Below are 14,702 nucleotides of genomic sequence, written 5' to 3'. Positions count from 1 at the left end.
TTCCAGGATCACTGCTTTTATAATTTATATTCAGGTAAAGGAGAAAATCCCTGGAAATATTCATTTTTACTAGGGGGTTCGCGAGACTTGACATTTTATTGAAAGGGGTGCACAGGTTGTTAAAGTTTGGGAACCACTGAGCTAGACATACCCATGGTAACTTTAATCTACCTAGCACAACTACAAATAGTAGTGAAGATGTAGCAGCATGGATTCCAGCATAGGCTAGTAACATGAGTGTATATGAGTGTACAGCCTGTGCCATGGTCCATTCCACCACATCTTCACAGCTATTTTTAGCTGTACTGGTTAGATTAAAGGTAGTGTCGCTATACCAACATGATCTGGAATCACACCTCTGATTCCAGTGTATACATCCCCTAAGAAATGATTAATTTATAGACCTTTTCTGTGGGGAGACCTTCTAGCTGCAGATTATTGCTGGTTTCCTCAGTCCAACATTATAAACAATAAGGTGTTTCTTTTGAATTTCTTTTCCAGGTGGAAGATGCTGTGCTTTTTCTCCTGATGGGAAAGCCTTGGCTGTAGGGTTGAATGATGGGAGTTTTCTGGTAGTGAATGTTGATACTGTTGAAGATATGGTCTCTTTCCACCACAGAAAGGAAATGATCTCTGATATCAAATTTTCACGAGGTGCAGTCAAAGGATAAAATAAGTTGTTTTTTTATTTTGTTTTCAATGATAGACTTAAAATGAAATGTTAAGAGAGCAAATTTGTCTTACATGTGAACCATGGCTGTTAGGTATTTTTCATTCTGATGTGTTTGTACAGAGTCCATCACAATGGGTCCCTAATTCTGACTGAATTACTACTGCGTTAGAAATAAGTAATAATAATAATAATAATAATAATAATAATTAATATCAAGAATACTCACATATACTTTAGTTAACTTGGATTTCTTTCTTTTACAGATACAGGAAAATATCTGGCAGTGGCTTCCCATGATAATTTTGTAGACATTTACAATGTGCTTACCAGCAAAAGAGTTGGCATCTGCAAAGGTGCATCTAGCTATATCACGCACATTGACTGGGACTCAAGAGGTAATATTGTTGACCAAATATGTGAATTGAAATCCCTATAATTACAGTAAAAGTAAATGTCAAATGTGTGCAGTTATGATATAGAAAAACTGCCTCATAATATCCCTTTGTTCCAGAAAAAATGCTCTTATATATCCCACTTTCCAACTGCAATTCATTTTTATTGATGGAATGCATACTTGCATAACATCTGTGCTGAAGATTGTGGTACTCACTTAGAACATCTAAAATGTCACACATGAATGTAATGTTGCTGTTTTTCTTTACCTGATGCTCTGTAGTTGCATGCTAGCAACACATGCCGAACATCTATTCCACCTCTCATGACTGATTTCCTTCTTCTTCTGTTCACTGAGCACTACGTGGCATTTATTGTGATGAAGCCAGTCAGAGAGCATTATCGAAATCATACCATACTGTGATACAAGTAGCCTCATTTTCTTAATCTTTTTCAAACGTAGATATAACTTTCCATGGATATGCCACTTTTAGTTCCATCTTCCTGTGTGAAATTATAATGAGGATTTGCTGTATTTAACAAGTAATTACAAAAATATTTGCCTATTATACTGAAATATTTTAATATTTCACAATGGCAAATTTTATGAATTTTAGCTGTGTTTTTCTACATGCAGTTGCACAGTCCAAAACTGGTTAAACATAATCTTTTTCAACTCTATCTGTTGAACAGTCTTCTGGTAATTGAGCATCATGTTTCATAATACTGTACAGCTCTAACTTTCTGAAAGGGTTTTTTTTTTTTTAAGTTTTGAATAAGGAAGCAAAGACTGGTATGCATTCCTGTCTATGGGGATTTGTGACTGTGGGAACTTTCCAACAAAAGGAGTAGTACATTAAATAATTTTGATCACAGTCACGTGGACATCCAGGGCAATATGCTGACCTACCAGTTTAAAAAGACTTAAGTATGATTATTGTTTATTTAGTCCTCTAATTTTTTAGGACTTTTTTGCCCTTTTCTCCCTCTCTCTTACCTGGCATCAAACTGACCTGTGCTCCTGATCAAGGAGGGCTGGATACCTCTTTTAGAAGCCTGCTATTGTTACTTCTGATTTGGTTGGATGAGGCTGATGCAGCTTGAAAGTGAGGGACTTCTGATCTTATCATATAAGCATTCAGGATCTGAATTATGACCCTATCATATAAGCGTGGTAGATGCCAATATACTCTCCAGTTTTAAATCAGCTCTTCAATCCTTAAATACTAGAATCCCTTCAATTAAGCCAATTCCCAACAGTTATTAGTTCTTGAGCTACTTCCTCCTCTTTCTAACTTCTCCACTCCACTAGCTGGATCAATTTACTTTAAAATATTTCACTTTCTGACTCTTTTATACATGTGCTTTGTACAGTACCAGATACCCACCTCAGTACTTGAGGCTCAGGGATGAGAATAAAACAAAAGCATTAAAATCAGCTTCTCTTTGATCTTACTTTAATATTAAAGAACATGTACAAGTTTGCAAATTATCCAGCATACCAGTTGTGTCACATCAATTCTCTGGAACAACAACTACTGAACATTTTCCCACTTTGAGGGTTATGACAGACAGAAGAGGAAGTGAAAAAAGACAGTGAGTGAATCCTTTTCATAGGTACAATTCTAGTGAAGAAGTGGAATGTTGTACTTACACCAAAATCCCACTTTGCAATGTGGAAGGGAGGGTGTAGTCAGCAGAGAAATAGAAGTGATATGCAGCATATATATTTTAATTTCTCTTCATCAGACTCTACTGCGGGTCAGGCTCTGTGCATTTTGATTAGAACCTGGGCCAAGAAAATGTCACTCTTAACTAGTTAAGCTCTTTGGAGCAGGGACCATTTTTTTTTCTCTAGTTGTATTGCATCTAGAAAAATGGGGTCCTGGTCAATGACTAGGGCTCCTTGGTACTATGGTGATACAAACAACAACAACTTGTTTTACAATACCTGTACATCAAGTTGTGGGATATGATACATATATGACACTTCTCGGGGCACCCGGGGCAGTGAGTCCTTCTTCTTGCCACCTGCCTCCATCGCAAGAGAACCTTGTCTGTGCTAGCTGGTGTTAGCTCCACCCATCCAGCCTGTCAGCCTCTCAAGCACTCTCCTCTGGGCTATATCAGCCTGCCTTTGCCCTGCAGGTCACAACAGATATACCCCAGCTTCCAAGTCTCTTCCAAGTGTCCTTCTGTGGTGTCCAGCCCACAGAAATGCCAGGTTCTCTGTTTCCAAACAAACAGTGTACCCCAGTTTTACCTTGGCCCACGCTCATGTATCACACACAGCACTTGGGTTCAATTATAGTAAAACAAAAGGAAATTTATTTAAGTAAGACTAGAGATTGATATAGAAACAAGTGTGAATGATGGAAACAAATGGTTACATACAAAACAAAATCATAAAATGTGAATTAGGGCCTATGCTTATCAATAATTACTTTAACTATTTAAGGCTTTGTCTACACTACAGAGTTTTGTTGATGCATGTTATGCTAATGATCAAAAACCAGTATAATTTCATCATTTGTGCATGTTCACATAATGCTCCTTCTGTCAGCAGAGCACATTCACAGTTGGTGCTCTAGCATCAAGAGAGAGAGCAGTGCACTGTGGGTGGCTATCCAACTGTGCTACTCGCCATCTTCTGCAACTAGGAGTTGTGGGAAGGTAGAATGGATTGCAGTCTATCATGGGTGCGGGCTCAACATCCATGATGCAGTTTTTCCGTCACATCATTCCATGGGCTTCCGACTGCGTTTCATGGCATTTTCCATCAGTCCCTGTTTACTGTTTGCCCACCATCTCTGTCTAAAAAGATGGATCCTACACTGCTCTCTACAGTTGTGGTCACTGTTATAAACATATCACGGCTGCTATGCAGTATATCGTGAGCACCTAATCTGAACAGGAGTCCGAGGTGTCTGACCTGCTGTGTGCCATGGAAAGAAACACCACCAGATTACTTTGGGCATTCATGGAACAGCTGCACATGGAGGACCATCATTTTTGGGCTCGAGAAATAAGCACTGAGTGGTGGGATCACATTATTATACAGGTCTGGGATGACAAGCAGTAACTGCAGAACTTCCTGGAACTGTGTATGGAGCTTGCCCCAGCACTGTGGTGCAATGACCCCAAATTGAGAGCAGCTCTCTTGATGGAGAAGTGTGTGGCGATTGCTTTGTGGAAGCTGGCAACTCCAGACTGCTACCAGTCCATTGCAAATCAGTTTGGAGTCAGGAAGTCCAGCGTTCGGGTTGCATTAATGTAAGTGTACAGGGCCATTAATCTTATTCTGCTATGAAGGACTGTGACTCTTGGCAGTGTGTGTGAAATACTGGATAGCTTTACAACAATGGGAATCCGTAACTGCGGTAGAGTAGGTAGGCTAGCATATCCCAAATTTGGATACCATCTTGGAACAGAGTACATCTATAGAAAGGGGTACTGCTCTATGGTATTGCAGGTGTGTGTGGATCCCTATGGTCATTTCATTGACATCAATGCAGGGTGGTCAGGGAAAGGTGCATAACACACACATCTTCAGGAAACTGGACTGTACAGAAAGCTGCAAGCAAGGACTTTCTTTCCAGACCAGAAGATTATCCATATGTTGGATGAGGGTTACAAATGGGAGACACATCAGTGCCATGTGAAGATAAAGGGGCTGAGGCAGGCATACTAGAAGCCCAGGGAGTCAAACTGTCACTCTGGTGCTGTGGTGAAGTCCTGTTGCTTCTATAAGGAGTTGGATGCCATCCTTGGCGGCAACCCCACCTCTATTGCCAGGAGACCCGGGGATACTTTGGCGATGTGGGAGCTGGAGACAGTAGACAGTGGATTCAACCCTGAGGACAAAGTGGTGGAAGAGGAGGTCAAGTTGGAGGACAAGATGGGAGAGATGACTGGGTCATCCAGTACTGTGGGAAGCCAGGACCTCTTCTTGACCCAGGAGGGTATGAGCCAGTCCCAGCACTCTGTCTCTGGTGCACATGATGCAGGAGAGGAGAACTCTGGTAAGTGATCTTTTTGAGTTGATATTGCTCAGTTATATGACGTAGAGCTGTCCTTTGCTTTGTTATACGCTAGAAGTGTGTTAAGGGATAGAAATGTACAAGACTAGCTGTGTTTGTGTGTGCTGGACATTCCTCTGTGCAGCTACACAGTAAGACGGAACAATGTGTTAATGCACAGTGAGAGTTCACTGGAATCCTCAGAGAGATCTCTAGGAAACTTTCTTGGAGATACTTGTCAATCTCTCTGCTGAAAGTTCCTTGGCAGAGCTGCTTTGTTCTTTCCTCCACTGTAGGAAACTTTCTGGCACCAATCGGCAATCATTTGTGCAGGGACCAAAGTGGCATACAGCGAGCAGCACAGGGACTTGGTCTGAAGCTGCACGCATACAGGAGATGCACCGTTGCATCATTGCTTACCCTCAGGAGTAAGATATTGGCTTCAATGACCTGTGGAAAATGGTGGAAGAATTTACAATATTGCCCCTAGTCGCCTGCAGTGATCCCCTTAAAAAACCACCTAGAAAGGTGGTCCCCAAACTTTTACACTTACCCCCCCCCTTACCTGGTCCGCATCCCACCCAGGAGCCGGGGTGGGGAGGTGAGGGGATGAATGGAGCAGGACAGGGGAGGTGGAGCCACACTTAAGCCATCCCTGAGTGCTCCTCCAGGCTCCAGCAGCGGTTGCTGCTCTTCCCACCCCCCCAGTGGCAAAGGTTGGTTACTGCAGGTAATCAGACTTCTAGTGTCTGGACAGTGGGGACTGAGGCTGAAGCAGAACTAAGGGCAAAGTGGCACTCTCTCCCTGTCTCCCAGGGTTGCTGGCCCAGGCCCCCTGCACTGCCCTAGGGGAGCGCGCCCAACAGTTTGGGGACCACTGACCTAGACCTTTTGCCCCATCTTGAGTACCCCTTTCCTGGGTGAACTCACCATGTTTAGGGCATTCACTGAGCTGTGTGCTTGCCAGGGACACTGAGAAACTAATTAAAATTTGAAAAGGAGTGCATTTTACTGTTATGATTCGATGTTGTATGTGCATTAACAATCATGCTCTGTTTATTGTTTCTTGTGCTTCTGAAGATGTGGGCTTCTGGGGAACCCCCTACACACAAGTGCAGCGCCTCCGCCTGATAAGGAAGTGACCAAGGAGGAGCAAGAAGGACATGTTTCAAGAGGTGGTCCAATCCTCAGTCCCAAAAACCAAGAACACAGGGCATGGAGAGAGACTGTGAATGAAAATTAGAAACCCGAAGGCAGACCAGTAAGAAGAGCCAGGAGCAAATTTTAGCTAGGTGTGATGATAAAAGTGATGGAAGAGATGCTTATGAGACAACAGTGTGCCCTTGTTGCCAAGAAGGCTAACAACATTTTCGGTTGTATATGTAGGAGCATTGCCAGCAGATCGAGGGACGTGATCATTCCCCTCTATTCAGCATTGGTGAGGCCTCATCTTTAGTGCTGTGTCCAGTTTTGGGCCCCACGCTAGAAGAAAGATGTGGAAAAATTGGAAAGAGTCTAGCGGAGGGCAACAAAAATGATTAAGGGGCTGGAGCCTATGATTTTTGAAGAGATGCTGAGAGAACTGGGATTATTTAGTCTTCAGAAGAAAAGAACAAGGGGGGATTTGATAGCTGCTTTCAACTACCTGAAAGGGGGTTCCAAAGAGGATGGATCTATACTGTTCTCAGTGGTACCAGATGGCAGAACAAAGAGTAATGGTCTCAAGTTGCAGTGGGGGAGATTTAGGTTGGATATTAGAAAAAACTTTTTCACTAGGAAGGTGGTGAAGCACTGGAATGGGTTACCTAGGGAGGTGGTGAAATCTCCTTCCTTAGATGTTTTTGACAAAGCCATGGCTGGGATGATTTAGTTGGAGATTGGTCCTGCTTTGAGCAGGGGGTTGGACTAGATGACCTCCTGAGGTCCCTTCCAACCCTGATATTCTATGATTCTATGTTGACGTCCCTAACTGCACTGTAAGCAGAATACATCTGTGCTCAGCCCCCGTGCAGCTGATACAGAACTGCTTGCCATGCCCTCCCCAAACTCCTCCCACCCATTCCTTGCATCTTTCTGGCTGTCTCAGTTCCTCTGGCTATCCACCCCTTCAGACAGCTTCCAAAAGCATAGCTGGAGTGACACACAGCTATGGAAGCCTATTTCAGGACACTGCCCTTCACTGTTATCTGACTTTCCACCAAGTGTTTTCTGTATGTTGTTAATTGGTTTTTAATAAAAAATATACTCGCTGAAAGTTAATCAATCTTTATTTGTCTCCTACATACAGTGGTTGCTGCTGTGTCTACACTGACACTTTGTCTATATAACTTTGCTGCAAAAAACTCTACATCTTTCATCGAGGTGGTTTTATTTTGTCGGTGAAGCAGAAGAGTTTTGTCAGCAGAAGGAGTACTGTAGTGTGTACAGCTCCACTCTTTTGTCAATGAAAGCTGACTTTTGTTGACAAAACTCTGTAGTGTAGACAAGGCCTAATAAAGCAAATTTTTACTCCAAAGGCTCAATCTTTGGCAGCACTTGCTAGCCCCAAGGAGCTAGAACTCAGTCTTTAATGAAGCACCCCTGCTCATCAAGGTACCTCCTCAATGAATGGACCCCGAGGGTCTTTTTCCACCTTGTTATCTACTGAATCAGCCTTTTGTCTTTATTCACAGACAGGACAACCCCCCTGCTCTCATATTGTTCCTTTTCACTTCCAAATGGTTTTGATGTTTTTATAGTTTATCTTTGAGGTTTTTCCATTGACTTTTATGGGTTGGTGCAAAGGTGGGCAATCAAACAATACATTACATAATTAGTTAGCCAGGGAGGGGTGGCAATTCCCTCCTGCTTGAATGGGCCATCACTGAGACATATGATTCCCTGGTGACTCACTTTTACCCCAAAACTGTAAGGACATAATTTTCAATATAGTTTCATTATTCTTTAAATATTACCATGCACCCGTCTCACAATGATTATGAGTATTGATAAGTTGCGAGCTTTCAGTAGAGACCTCATATGTTACCCTTTATGGATAAATACAATGAAAGTGGTGTATTTGGTGTAGTGAGTTTCTCAGGTTTGAGACCGGAGTTGCTTGTAAAGAACAGTGAACCCTTTGCCAGTGGGCACCAGAGAGCCACATGTCACAACATGTATAGTGGATAATGCCTGTCTTAAGAATAGAGACACTGAAATCTCTTTAAGTATCTTTACAATTATTTGGAGATGATCTATCTGTTGAGATTTTGAAGGAACACATATGAAAGAACACCACTAGCTCCTTTTTTGTTGTTGATTTTACTCCGCATTATTTCTACTACTGCTTAGAAGATGTAGGCTAGCATTCCTTTCCATTACATCTTTTGCCTTTTCCCTGAAGCTCCTGCTGATTTACCCCCTTCCCCTCTGTGTTTGTAATGGTCTTGAAAGCAACATGGCTTCCCAAAAGATGTTGTCTACTTCATCCACAAGTGATTTGGTCAACATAGTAGAAAAGAATAAAATAGATGCTCAGATACTACAGTGATGGGCAGCAGTATAACACCCCTCTGCCCCAGAGATAGAATAATCTCTACATGGCAAAAAATAATGAGTGAAATTCTATGACCCTAGTTATGCAAGAGATCAAACTAGATGACCTCCTGTGGCCTTAAAATCTATAGCCTTGTACTGTATTCTTCCTTGTTTGGGTCCTGCCATCATCAGTGACTCCTGCAGAACTGAACATGGCTCTTGGAATAATGGGCCACATCCTCAGATGATGTAAATCAACATGACTCTGCAGAAAAGGACCTGGGGATTACAGTGGACGAGAAGCTGGATGTGCGTCAGCAGTTTGCCCTTGTTGCCAAGAAGGCCAACGGCATATTGAGCTGTATTAGTAGGAGCATTGCCAGCAGATCGAGAGAAGTGATTATTCTCCTCTATTTGGTGCTGGTGAGGCCACATTTGGAATATTGTGTCCAGTTTTGGTTCTCCCACTACAGAAGGGATGTGGACAAATTGAAGAGAGTCCAGCGGAGGGCAATGAAAATGATTAGGGGTCTGGGGCACATGACTTACAAGGAGAGGCTCAGGGAACTGGGCGTATTTAGTCTGCAGAAGAGAAGAGTGAGGAGGGATCTGATAGCAACCTTCAACTACCCAAAAGGGGGTTCCAAAGAGGATGGAGCTCGACTGTTCTAAGTGGTGGCAGATGACAGAACAAGAAGCAATGGTCTCCAGCTGCAGTGAGGAAGGTCTAGACTGGATATTAGGAAACACTATTTCACTACAAGGGTGGTGAAGCACCCATTCCACCACCTCCCTAAGTAACCCATTTATTCTTTTGCATAGAGACTGTCTGGTTTGGCAGTGGGTTACCTAGGGAGGGTGGTGGAATCTCCATCCTTAGAGGTTTTTAAGGTCTGGCTTGACAAAGCCCTGGATGGGATGATTTAGTTGGTGTTGGTCCTGCTTTGAGCAGGGGATTGGACTATATGACCTCCTGAGGTCTCTTCTAACCCTAACATTCTATGATTCTATGACTCCATTAGAGCTACACTATTTACAGTGTCCGAGGATCTGATCCAGTGTTTCTTAGTTAATAACTGCTTCCCTTATCAAACCACACTATTTAGATACTGGAAAGCCTCTTTTATAATAAATTCCCAAGTGGATTTTTAAAAAATAACTTAGTTTTTGACCAAATTTTAAATTTGTGGGTGCTGCCTTCAATTTCTGATTGAAACTTATACAGGAGGGTGTTGTTCCTGATGACATGTGGGCAGACTATCCAAGCAGCACACATGCAGCTGATAAATATATTCCCAGTCTCTGCCTAGGAGTAAGAAAATGTTTTGCTCCTGCTTGAAGGCTCTAGCACAGGAAATAGGAGAGGGTGGCAGATTTCTAGTGCTGCCAGAGGTCAGATATCTTATGTTGTTTTTCTTCCATCAATGTGAAGGGATGAAGAAGCCTTTCAGACCGTGAGCATCCCAGCTCTTTATCAATCAAAGGATGCTCCAGAGTCATTTTATAGTGGCCTACAGGACCCCTGTAACTTTTCAGCAATAGATTTATTTTAGAAATCTGTCTTTCTTGCTGCTTCAGTTATCATAAAACTCAAATTTAAGGCAGCCTGTTTATTTTTTTATGTTTCTCCCCTTCCTGCCCAATGGCTTACTAATGAACCAATCTCTGCAACCAGGGCCGGCTTTAGGAAGTGCGGGGCCCAATTCGAACATTTTCGGCGGGGCCCTGGCAGGGATGACTACAAAAAAAATGTTAAAAAAAAGCCTTTTATTGCTTCCATGTATTATTTACTTTCCATAACTATATAAATAATACAATTATATATTATGTACATTGAATCATATATGCTGCTGATTGCTTATTAATGACTGCCATTTCACATGTGTGGGTCCCTGCCACTCCCTGTGGGTGTGCACATGTGTGGGTCCCAGCTGCTCCCTGCCCCCCTCTTTGAAGCAGGTGTGCAGGGTTACTGCCCTGGTAACTGCAAGGCAGCAGTGGACATGAGGCTGGTTGGAGGCAGGGCAGGGGCTGACTGGAGGTAGGGTCTAGCTGCAGGCAGGGCAAGGGGTGCAGGGCTGGCTGGAGACAGGGGGATGTGGGGTGGGCTGGCTTCAGGCAGGGCCGCAGGGGGATGCAGCAGGGGTTGAGAGGGCTGGAGACAAAGGAGTGTGGAACTGGCTGGCTTCAGGCAGGGGGGTGCAGCAGGGATTGGCTGGAGACAGGGCAGGGGGTGCGGGGATGGGTGTGGGCAGGGCGGGCAGGGGGTGCAGGGCTGGTGCGGGCAGGGCTATGTGGGGGGCTGGCTGGCTTTGAGCAGGGCCACAGAGGTGTGTGGCAGGGGTTGGCTGTGAGCACGGGGTGCAGAGCTGGCTGCAGGCGAAGGGGCAGGGCTGGTGCGGGCAGGGCAGGGGGTGCAGCTCCTGCTATCCCAGGGCTCTGGGGGTTATTTAAAAGGCCTGGGGCTCCCCTGCTTCTACCTCCCCAGACCTTTTAAATAGCCCTGGGAGCCCTGGAGAATATGTGGGGGCGGGGGGGTTCTGGTGGCTGTTTAAAGGACGGAGTGGCAGAGGCAGCTGGAGCCCCGGCCCTTTAAATAGCCCCCGGAGCCCCCGCTGTCCCAGGGCTTTGGGGGCTTTTTAAAGGGCCCAGAGATCCAGCTGGGAGAGCAGGGCTGCAGGGTAGGGCTTGCGCTCCAGCCGGGGCTCCAGCCGGGAGAGTGGGGCCGCTTGCCGCGCTCCGGCCGGGGCTCCAGCTGGGAGAGTGGGCCCGCTTGCCGCGCTCTGGCCGGGGCTCCAGCTGAGAGAGCGGGGTTGCGGGACAGCTTGCCGCGCTCTGGCCGGGGCTCCAGATGGGGCCACGGGGCAGCTTGCTGTGCTCTGACCAGGGCTCCAGCAGGGACCATGGGACGGCTTGCCCCGCTCCGTCCGAGGCTCCAGCCGGGAGAGCGAGGCTGCGGGGCTTGCCACGCTCCGGCCGGGGCTCCAGCTGGTAGAGCCGGGCTGTGGGGCAGCTGCGAACCCGCCGGCGCTTTGGTCAGGGGAGCGGGGCCATGGAAGACCCCGGAGCAGACCACAGCCAGGATAAGTAAAAAAATTTTAAAAGGCGCTTAAGGCACGGGGCCCGATTCCGGGGAATCGGCTGAATCGGCCTAAAGCCGGCCCTGCCTGCAACAACCCCGTTGCCAACTCTGTCTGCATGTCTATTCAAGGGACACCATCATAGGACCTAACTACATCAGCCACACCATCAGGGGCTCATTCACCTTCACATCTACCAATGTGATATATGCCATCATGTGCCAGCAGTGCCCCTCTGCCATGTACATTGGCCAAACCAGACAGTCTCTATGCAAAAGAATAAATGGACACAAATCAGACATCAAGAATTGTAACATTCAAAAACCAGTAGGAGAACACTTCTGTCTCCCTGGACACTCAATAACAGATTTAAAAGTGGCAATTCTTCAACAAAAAAACTTCAAAAACAGACTTCAGCAAGAGACTGCAGAACTGGAATTAATTTGCAAACTGGACACCATCAAATTAGGCCTGAATAAAAACTGGGAGTGGACGGGTCACTACAAAAAGTAATTTTCCCTCTGCTTATACTCACACCTTCTTGTCAACTGTTGAAAATGGGCAATGTCCACCTTCATTGCATTGGCCTCGTTAGCATTACAAAAGTAGTTTTCTCTCTGTTGATATTCACTCCTTCTTGTCAACTGTTGGGAATAGGCCACTTCCGCCTTAATTGAATTGGCCTTGTTAGCACTGACCCCCTACTTGGTAAGGCAACTCCCATCTTTTCATGAACTGTAATATATATACTGCTTATGGTATTTTTCACTCCATGCACCTGATGAAGTGGGTTTTAACCCATGAAAACTTATGCCCAAATACATTTGTTAGTCTCTAAGGTGCCACAAGGACTCCTCGTTGTTTTTGCTGACTAACACAGTTTGCAGACTAACACAGTTACCACTCTGAAATAATGTACATTCAGTTTCACATAAGCCTGCCTAATTGTTAGCATACAGTCTGGATCCCATTTGTAATGTTTGTATTCAAGGATTGTTTGTTATATGTTTGTATAAGGCAGGGCTTGAATAGCGAGAGAGAGATTTATAACTTTTTTTAAATCACTGTACAGCCGTCTTGTAAAATAATCATATATATGATTATATGAAATCTCACATTTGGGACTTGATCCACCAAAGTGCTAAGCACCTCTGAGGCTAGTCAGCACCAGGCATAGCTTGGCCCGTACTCTACAGTTTGTGAGTAGTATCTAAATAACCATTTTTAGAAACTGAATTTATATTAATAAATGATAATGCATACGTATTTGTGACAAAGTGATAAGCATGACCTACAGAGCATTAATATAAACTGTATTTATATTAATGCTCTGTAGGTCATGCTTATCGTTTTGTCACAAATACCTATGCAGGATATGCATTCAAATTTTTCATAACACCTCATCACTCAATAAAAAGGGCACTTCATAATATTCCAGTCATGTATGAAATAAATAATAAACTTATATTTCACATACAGGAAAGTTATTGCAAGTAAATTCTGGTGCCAAAGAACAACTGTTTTTTGAAGCACCAAGAGGAAAAAGACATATTATAAGAGCTGCTGAGGTATGGATCATACTAATTACATTTTCTGATTACTTCACTCAGTACTAACTTGAAGGTTTTATATTGTGAATGATGTTATATGATACTGCTGAAAATTAGTGTATTACTTATTTAAATGGTATGTCTTCTTCATATTCCTTCCCCTATGCTACCGCACTTTTAAGTTTACAAAGTGTTTCACAGACATTAGTGAATTTTCACAACAGCCTTGTGAAGTAGGCCTTTGTAAGTGTTATAACATACAGATGTTGCATATACAAAAGTTAATCCTTATAATGGATATAATTAGAACTGCTTAATCTCTCAGTATCATACCTTTTATAGCTGCTATGTTACTCTAAGCACTTAACAAACATTAGTATTTCAGAATTAGAACCATTTCAGATAAGCGCTTTAATTCAGATCTGATCAAATATTGTAAATATTGTGGGTGAGATTTTCAAAAGGACTAGGCATTGAACTAACTTTTCTCTCCCATTGAAATAAGTTGAAAAGTAGATTAAAAAGTGCAGATTTACTAAAATTCTGACAATAAATCTCAGAATGAAATTACATGAGTGCAACAACACCAAATTTTCCATTACCTGCAATATCTGCAGGTGCATCCATTTGTTCTTTTAGAAGAAGGATTTATGTGCAAATATATATTTCTGCATTCCAGACAAGTAATTCCACATAATCTCGTTGCATGAATGTATTTTGTATTTAATCTGTGTTCAGGCAATTTAAGTGCAATTTAGGAAGCTACTTTTAAAAGCATGTGGCCTCATTTTTAAGGGATGCTGAACACCTGCAACTCTCAATAACTTTAATGAGCGCTGCCAATATTCATCACCTCTGAAAATCTCTAAACAATTTAAATCCAAATGATAATGACCAGTGATCTCTCCCTGGAGAATAAAAAATGTATAGCAAAAAAGTAAAATTCCAGGAACTCTACCTTGTGGTATAGCAATTTTAATAAAGGACATAAATGATATTTAGCTTTAATCATCAGGAAATAAAACACACTGTAAGGTAACAAAAACAAAAACAAAAACAAAAAATCATTTTGGCTAAGCCCATATGCAACTTGATCTGTCAAAACTAGTTTGTTAGTATCATAGTTCAAGAGAAAAATGTAACAACTCAAGCAGTGTATTGGACATTTGTCAAGATTACTTTGTTTTGGGAATTTTTGTTTCCAGATAGAGAAGATTGAATGGGATACCTGGACATGTGTTCTTGGTCCTACTTGTGAAGGAATCTGGCCCATGCATAGTGATGTCACTGTTGTAAATGCAGCTACTCTTACAAAAGATGGTTCGCTGTTAGCTACAGGAGATGACTTTGGTTTTGTGAAGCTTTTTTCATATCCTGTGAAGGTAATAAATAATATTTACTCATCAGATTAGAAATCACGTTGGAAAGGGAAGTGGGGAAAATTTCTGTAGGAAAATGTGAAAAATTAATA

The 14,702-nt window shown here is 43.2% G+C and overlaps 2 protein-coding genes across 4 annotated transcripts in view; both read left to right on the top strand.

Annotated features, from left to right (window-relative positions):
* The window catches only part of RPS27A (ribosomal protein S27a), a 391,102-nt gene that overhangs the window by 97,446 nt on the left and 278,954 nt on the right, over positions 1 to 14,702 (top strand). The window lies entirely within an intron of this gene.
* EML6 (EMAP like 6) overlaps positions 1 to 14,702 on the top strand; it is a 371,399-nt gene that overhangs the window by 300,917 nt on the left and 55,780 nt on the right. For all 3 annotated transcript variants that reach the window (XM_050951702.1, XM_050951703.1, XM_050951704.1), the window contains 4 exons: positions 502 to 654; positions 937 to 1,068; positions 13,161 to 13,249; positions 14,437 to 14,613. In XM_050951702.1, the coding sequence (XP_050807659.1) occupies positions 502 to 654; positions 937 to 1,068; positions 13,161 to 13,249; positions 14,437 to 14,613 (551 nt within the window). The remainder of the gene's footprint in view (positions 1 to 501; positions 655 to 936; positions 1,069 to 13,160; positions 13,250 to 14,436; positions 14,614 to 14,702) is intronic.

This window comes from Gopherus flavomarginatus, chromosome 4 (genome assembly GCF_025201925.1).
Source record: "Gopherus flavomarginatus isolate rGopFla2 chromosome 4, rGopFla2.mat.asm, whole genome shotgun sequence".
In the NCBI taxonomy this organism is placed as follows: domain Eukaryota; kingdom Metazoa; phylum Chordata; order Testudines; family Testudinidae; genus Gopherus; species Gopherus flavomarginatus.
This window is presented reverse-complemented; position numbering and strand designations above follow the sequence as displayed.